Genomic DNA, 8,283 nt, shown 5'->3' on the forward strand with positions numbered 1-8,283 from the left:
TGGTTCTGGAAGAGACCAAAATCGAAAAACTCAGAGTGAAATTAGGAAGAAAAGCTATTAAATTTGAAGAAGGAATAGAAAATTCCGCAGGAAGAACAATTTAAAAAGAATGCCTAAAAGAAAAAAATAGTGGAAAGCTGAAGATAAGAAGTGTCTAAGAAAGGGAGCAATATCTTAAAAGGTGTGGTTATAGTCAAGAGGGTTTAAAAACATTAAAAGATAAGAGAGCTAATGTGAAAGAAATACTAAAGAAGACAGACTACGAAGTACAAAGACAAACGCAGCTAGGTAAAATACAGGAATCTAGGTACAATAATAGGTACAAACTAGTAAATACTGGATTAAAAGCAGAATATTTGTATAAGGTAGGAAACAAAGGAATTCAGAAACTAATGGCTAGGGCGAGATGTGGCAATTTAGAGGAAAAATCTAGATATTGGTTAGACGAAGGAAGTCAGATGTGCGCTTTATGTAAAAGAGAAAAAGGTACACTGGAACATTTAATTAGAGACTGCGAATTAATAGATAGACCAAATTTAGAAATTGAAGAAATTTTAAATGGTAGGGCAGGCAATAAGAATGTGTGTAATTGGTTAAGACTTTTGGAAAAGCGAAAAGAGGATGTAATTAACCTTAGATAAGTAGAGAAATGTATAATATGAGTGTATAGAGAACCATTATTGTTACTATTAATCCATATAGAGATTCTATTTTGTTTTAGTTGTAAAAAAAAATCCTTGAATGCAAGAGTGGATGGATAAGAAAAAGAAATGTAAACCAAGTCCAATTTTTCAAGGCCGTTGGGCTGAAAAATAAATAAATATCTAAAACTCTAAAACTAATAAATATAATTATTATATCTGTAGATGACATACAAGGGATATGATAAATCCTAAAATATTGTTTTCTTTTACAATGAAATAACGAACTCTTGAATGTGATATTTTTTTAATCAATTAGACTTTGTAACGAAGTTAAAATATTTCAAAATTTGTATGTCACTCTTAAAGAAAGAACATTAACGAATATTTTTTTTTGTCTTTAACAACACTCTAATTGAGAATTGAGAATTGAGAACAAGAAAATAAGTATTATTGCCTTGTTTATAAATTTATGTAAATATAATTTTCCTAAGATTCTTGAGGAAATTAAAAAGATTTTTAAATATTTCAGGCTTTTCAAAAAAAAAAAAAATCTAGAAGTTTTTAAAGAATTTTTTTCACAATATAGGATTTTACGAAATATTGTGAAAAATTCAAGTCCTTTTAAAATATGTTTAGAACTTTTAGAAGTTGGGAAGGAATACAAAAATATTTGATACATTTTCGAAAATGTTTCCCAGTTTTCAGATATTTGTAACCTATTTAAAACTTCTTAAATTCCTGAAAATATTTTTAACCAACGCGAATTTTTCTCAACATTTTCAAATATCGTTCCAAATTTACAAAAATTAACTTACAATCTTCTCAATTTTTCCATCAATTTTAAGGCAATTTGTTTATTCTTCTGAAAACTTTATAAATACTTTTCAATTCTACTAAATGTTTCTTGAATTCACCCGATTTTTGTTCGTTTTTATTTTGCAATCTTACCAAATTAAAACATTTTGATTCAAATTCTTCTAAACTATTGTTAGTAGGAAATAGATTTTTATGTTTAAAAACCTTTTTTAATTTTTGGTGAATGTTCATTTTTCAAAATAAAAAATTATTTAAAATTTTCACACGAATATAAGAAAAAGTATTCTTTTTTTATCTTTTCAGAACTTTTAATTTCTAAACATTATTTAAATTTTTTCTGCATTTTTATATTTATTTTGCAACATTAAAAAAATTGCCCTAAAATCTTTCCGATTCTTTTTTTACTATGTTTGAAATCTTCTAAAATCTTTTTAAATAATCTCTTCAAATTAATTTTTCGAAATAAAAACTTATTTTAATTTTTCCTAGGAACGAGAAAAAATGTCATTCATTTTCGTGAAACTTTACAAAATTCTTTTAAAAAACTTCACAAGTTTTAATTATTTTTGATTCGTTTCAAAACCTTTGAATATCTCTTAAACTTACTCATATTTTTCGAAAATTATTTAATGTGGCAAAATTTCTAAATTTTGCTTTAAAATCTTTTACACGCTTTTTAAAGATTTTAGGAAATAATTCAAAATGTTTTGTGATGTTTTTCGATTTTCTCTTGAACTTCCTTACAAAACAATCTTTTAAAAATTTCCCATGAATTTTAAGAACTTTTTTTCACACCCTGAAAAAATTCAGTTTACCTAAAAAATGTATAAATCTTGAAAAATTAAAAAAGAATGGTCTCAAGTGTTCCATATTCTTTTAACCCAGATTTTAAAATCTTTAAAACATAAAATTATTCTTTGAAAATAAAACTAAAATTATTTCTCCTCAGATCAAAAGTGTGTTAAAGATTTCAAAGCAACCTTTTGCAATTTTGCTATATTACATAATTTTAGAAAAAATTGAGTAAGTTTAAGAAATTTTCAAAAGTTTGGAAATGATTCAAAAATAATTAAATCATTTTAAGATTTTTTTAAAATTTTGTAAAGTTTCACGAAAATGACAGAGATTTTTTTCAGTTTCCTAGGAAAAATTAAAATAATTTTTTATTTCGAAAAAATAAGTATTGATTGATCCCAAGATTGTGAAAAAATGCTCTTTAGCTCAGCTGGGATACAAACCTAACAAAATTAACATCTAAAATTATTTATTAATTTCCCTGGCCAAGAAACCTACAGTTAATAATAAAAATATTAATTAAAAATATTTTAAAAATTAGAAGAATCTCGAAGATTTTAAGGAAATTTTTTAAATTTTGCAGAATAGATCAAAAATGCAGGAAATTTTTTAATTATTTTTAGAGATTAGAAGGTTTAGAAGGTCTGACAAGATAAAAAAAGAATTTTGCTTATATTCATGTGAAAGTTAAAAATAATTTTTTATTTAAAAAAATAAACTTTGAGAGAATTCTAAAAAACGGTTTTAAACATATTAAACGATTTCCTAAAATTTATAAAAAGAGTTTACAAGATTTTAAAGTAAAATTTTACAATTTCATAAAACTAAAAAATAAATAAAATAAATCGAGTAAATTCAAGAACTATTTAGCAGAATTGAAGACATTCAAAATGACTTTTAAACTTTAAAAGATTTTCCGAAATTAATTAAGTTAATTAAAAATTTGGGTTAAAAATTTTTTAAATAAATAATAATTGATTTTACAAAAAGATTCGGCATCAGTAACAACGTAATTAAATCACTTAGTTTGTATATTTTTCAATTAAGAAGACGAACAATCACTTAAAACAAAACGAAATAACTAAACTTTGAACATTACAATTTTAATTGTTCTTTTTACAAAAATTTAATTTATAAGTCAAGTTGTTAAATTTTGATGTATAAATAATAATTGAACACCTATTATTCTTAGAAAAAAATCGAGCAAGCTGAAGATATATTTAGAATTTAAAAAAATTCAAAATTAATTAAAAATTTGAAATGATTTCAAATAATTTAAACGAAGTGTTTACGTGTCAAGATTGCTAGGAAAATTGAAAATTATTTTTTATTTTGAAAATGATTTGAAATTAGAATAATTGTAAAAGATATTTAGAAGTTCTGAAAAACTTTTAATAATATTTTCAAATGTTTTCAAATTTGAAACAACATGTAGATGTTTCAAGGTCTTGAAATAAAAGGTATTTTCGAATAAATTTAAATTATGAATAGGAACAGGGAATTTGAAAGATTCTTCTCTTAAAAAATGAAATAAAAGTTGATCTAAATTATTGAATTTAATTATTATTCAATTTGATTGACATTTTTTATCTTTTTTGAATTACAAATTTTTTGGTAAAAAATTTAACTATTTTTTTAAATTTCTTTTTTTTATGTCAATGGATTCTTTTAACCGAAACCTATTAAAATTCTATTAATTTGTTTTTTGTTTTGTTAAAAATTAATTTTTTAACTTAAAATTTAAATATGTAGTTGAAAATTAACCTTTTTATTAAAAATTCAACTTTCTTCTGAAAAATTCGTATTGTTGGATTGAAAATTCAAGAATTTGGTATGAAATTTAAGTATTTGGTTAAAAATTTACTATTTTATTAAAACTTCATCTTTTTCATAGAAAAGTAAATTTTCTGGTTGGAAATGCTACTGTTTAGTTAAAAAAGTATTCTTTTTTAGTTAAGGACTCATGCATTTTGTTGAAAACTCGTTTTTATTGTCTAAATCGAACTGTTCCTTACTTTAAATTAAATTCTTTTTTTTTAATCCTCTGTTACATTTTTCGTTGAAATTTCAGGTTTGCTGTTGTTGAAAATTAATTCTTTAAATCAATCAACACATTGGTTGTAAATTAACTTTAAACATCTTTTTTTTTAATGTAACTACTCTATTTGTAGTTAAAAATACATCTTTTTTATTTTAAAGTTAAAACTATATAGTTAAAATATTAAGAAACAAAAAATCTATACCAACAATTAATCAAATAAAATTCGGAAAATTATGTATTTTATTTTAATTTCGAAAATTTAGTTACTTGGTGGAAAATTGGTTTTTATGGTAATCTGTTTTAGTTGAGGATTTTATTTTTAATTAAAATTTTAATTTGTTAAGATATAAAAAATCACGTTTACTATTAAAAAGCTTTTTTTGTTAAAAATTAATTTTTTTAATTTTTAAATTTAAATAATTTCTTGAAAATTCTTCTTTTGTCGAAAAAGTCTTATTTTCGGTTCGAAAATTCAACAATTTCATACAAAATTAAACAATTTTGTTGACAAATTATTTATTTAAACTAAATGTATCTTTTAGTTTTTTTTATTTATCTACATTTGTTAAAACTCCATTCTTTTTAAAGAAAATCAATTTTTCTGGTTAAAAACGCTACCGCTTAGATTAAAATTAAACTCTTTTGGTTGAGGATTCAAGTATTTTTAAGTATGAGTTTTTGTTGTTGTTAAAGATTGATTTTTTTACTTTAAATTTCACATTATTCTTGAAAGTTCAAGAGACTGATTGTAAATTAAATTAATTTTTTTTTTAACGTAACTACTCTATTTTTTGTTAAAAATTGATCTATTTCAGTTTAAAATTCACCTATTAAGTTTAAAAAAATTTTAAACGAAAAAATCTGAACTAACAGCTAATCAAATAAAATTCTAAAATTTAAATAATATTTGGTTGAAAATTTATTTGTTTCAATTAAATTGATCTTTTAGTTTATTTCATATTTACCTTCCTTCGCTAAAACTTCATCTTTTTGATCAAAAATCAATTTTTCTGCTAAAAAAAAAAACTACAAATTAGTTGAAAATTAACCTGATTTAGTGGAAGTTTTAAGAATTTTGTTGGAAACTCGTTTTTGTTCGCTAAATCCATCTATTTTTATTACTTTAAAAAAAAGTCTTTTTTTGTTGAATCTTCTATTATATTTTTCGTTGAAATTTCAGTTTTTTATGTTGCAAATTGATTTTTTAACTTTAAATTTCACTTTATCGTTGATAATTCAAGAAACTAATAACAAATTAATTTTTTTTTCAAATTTAACTACTCTATTTATTTAGTTTAAAAAATGTAGAAATGAAAAAACCTAAACTAACAATTAATCAAATAAAATGCAAATATTTGTTTAAAAATGTATCTATTTTGTGTAGAATGAATAGACCCCCTGCTATTTTAACACAATTATGTTTCTACTAATTATTAAATCACAAAGATAGCAAATAGTTGCATTTTCGCCCGCAAAATTATTCCAGTTGACTTTTCAGGAACAAAATATGAATTTATTAGCAAAAAATAAGTCTGCGAAAAAAATTAATCTGTCAAAAAAGAAAAAAAAATTTCCCAATTTTTCCATCAGTTTTAAGACAATTTGTTTATTATTTTGAAAACTTTCGAAAAAAAGCCTTTTTTTGTTGAATCATCTATTATATTTTTCGTTGAAATTTCAGTTTTTTTTTATTGTGAAAATTGATTTTTTTAACTTTAAATTTCACTTTATCGTTAATAATTCAAGAAACTGATAACAAATTAATTTTTGTCAAATTTATCTACTCTCTTTATTTAGTTTAAAAAATGTAGAAACGAAAAAATCTAAACTAACAGTTGATCAAATAAAATTCAAATATTTGGTTAAAAATTTATCTATTTTATGGAGAATGAATAGACACCCTGCTATTTTAACACAATTATGTTTCTACTACTAAAACAGGGGAATTATTAAATCACAAAGATACCCAATAGCTGCATTTTCGCCCACAAAATTATTCCAGTTGACTTTTCAGGAACAAAATATGAATTTATTAGCAAAAAATAAGTCTGCGAAAAAAATTAATACTTCAAAAAAAAAAAATTCTCAATTTTTCCATCAGTTTTAAGGCAATTTGTTCATTATTTTGAAAACTTTCGAAAAAAGTCTTTTTTTGTTGAATAATTTATTATATTTTTCGTTGAAATTTCAGTTTCTTTTATATTGAAAATTGATTTTTTTAACTTTAAATTTCACTTTATCGTTGATAATGCAAGAAACTGATAATAAATTAATTTTTTTCAAATTTATCTACTCTCTTTATTTAGTTTAAAAAATGTAGAAACGAAAAAATCTAAACTAACAGTTGATCAAATAAAATTCGAAAAATTATATTTTCAATTCTCATAGAAAATTAATCTTCTTGGTTTAAAATTCAAATATTTGGTTAAAAATGTATATATTTTGTGGAGAATGAATAGACACCCTGTTATTTTAACACAATTATGTTTCTACTACTAAAACAGGTGAATTATTAAATCACAAAGATACCAAATAGCTGCATTTTCGCCCACAAAATTATTCCAGTTGACTTTTCAGGAACAAAATATGAAAATATTAGCAAAAAATAAGTCTGCGAAAAAAATTAATACTTCAAAAAAAAAAAAATTCTCAATTTTTCCATCAGTTTTAAGGCAATTTGTTCCTTATTTTGAAAACTTTCGAAAAAAGTCTTTTTTTGTTGAATAATCTATTATATTTTTCGTTGAAATTTCAGTTTCTTTTATTTTGAAAATTGATTTTTTTAACTTTAAATTTCACTTTATCGTTGATATTTCAAGAAACTGATAACAAATTAATTTTTTTTCAAATTTATCTACTCTGTTTATTTAGTTTAAAAAATATTGAAACGAAAAAATCTAAACTAACAATTGATCAAATAAAATTCGAAAAATTATATTTTCAATTCTCATAGAAAATTAATCTTCTTGGTTTAAAATTCAAATATTTGGTTAAAAATTTATATATTTTATGGAGAATGAATAGACATGCTGATATTTTAACACAATTTTCTCTGGTTTTATAGAAACGCCAACACATTCACCCCTTACACCTGGACCATCGCCAATTAATCGATCGGCAACACCTTCTAGCCACCTTTACAGTACAAATTCCTGGGTGCCGCACAACATAGAAATAACGTTGGATGAGAAGCGGGAATTAACTGTGAAAAAAGTCGATATTCCTCAACAAAGTTGCGCTAAGCAAGAATTTCCCGCCGAGAATGGCGAAGCGGTTGAAAATTCAAATCAGAAATCCGAAACCCTGGAAGACAGTCTTGGAACTCTCGAGATAGGAGATTCAGAAGCGGGAAAAGCTAAACTTGATGAACAGTCTGAGGAGAATAAGAGCCAGAAAGTTCAGTATACGCTGAGCGCAGTCGTTTGTCATATTGACGACAAAAACAATGAGGATCGACGAAATCTCGTGGCGTTGATTCGCGTTGGAGGACAATATCGGGAAAAGTCGAATGGAAATTCAATTCCCCAGTGGTACATCTTCAACGACTTCTGGTAAGGATTTTTTTTTAGGGGCCGTACTTAAATTACGTTAAAGTTTTCTATAAACCTATAATTTCTATAAATTTTTATATATTTTTTCAAGTTTTATTTATTTCAAAATATTATAATTAGAGATGGGACGAGCAGTAGCATACCTACTGCTCACTACCCTCCGGCCTCCTGCACACTCCGGCGTTTTAAAAATTCGAATATTTTCGTAGAACATTAACCTTTTGCTTAAAATTCATATTTTCTTGCTGATAAGTGGACTGAGTTCTTTTTTGGATAAACACTATTTTTTCTGAAAATTTGTCTTTTTTATTTCAAAGTTCATATTTTTTAGTATATATGTCTTCATGGTTATTTATATTATTTATGGACAAGTGTTTAAGAATGGCTCTCTTCGACGAAGAGGGTGTGGATCTCGAAACAGTAAGGGTACGAGGGT

At 23.9% G+C, this 8,283-nt stretch overlaps 1 protein-coding gene across 5 annotated transcripts in view; it reads left to right on the plus strand.

Moving 5' to 3' along the window:
- LOC117175725 (PAN2-PAN3 deadenylation complex catalytic subunit PAN2) overlaps nt 1-8,283 on the plus strand; it is a 145,912-nt gene that overhangs the window by 103,889 nt on the left and 33,740 nt on the right. For all 5 annotated transcript variants that reach the window (XM_033365506.1, XM_033365508.1, XM_033365509.1 and 2 more), the window contains exon 16: nt 7,361-7,847. In XM_033365506.1, coding sequence (XP_033221397.1) covers nt 7,361-7,847 — 487 coding nt within the window. The remainder of the gene's footprint in view (nt 1-7,360; nt 7,848-8,283) is intronic.

Source organism: Belonocnema kinseyi, chromosome 6, assembly GCF_010883055.1.
Source record: "Belonocnema kinseyi isolate 2016_QV_RU_SX_M_011 chromosome 6, B_treatae_v1, whole genome shotgun sequence".
Lineage (NCBI taxonomy): Eukaryota > Metazoa > Arthropoda > Insecta > Hymenoptera > Cynipidae > Belonocnema > Belonocnema kinseyi.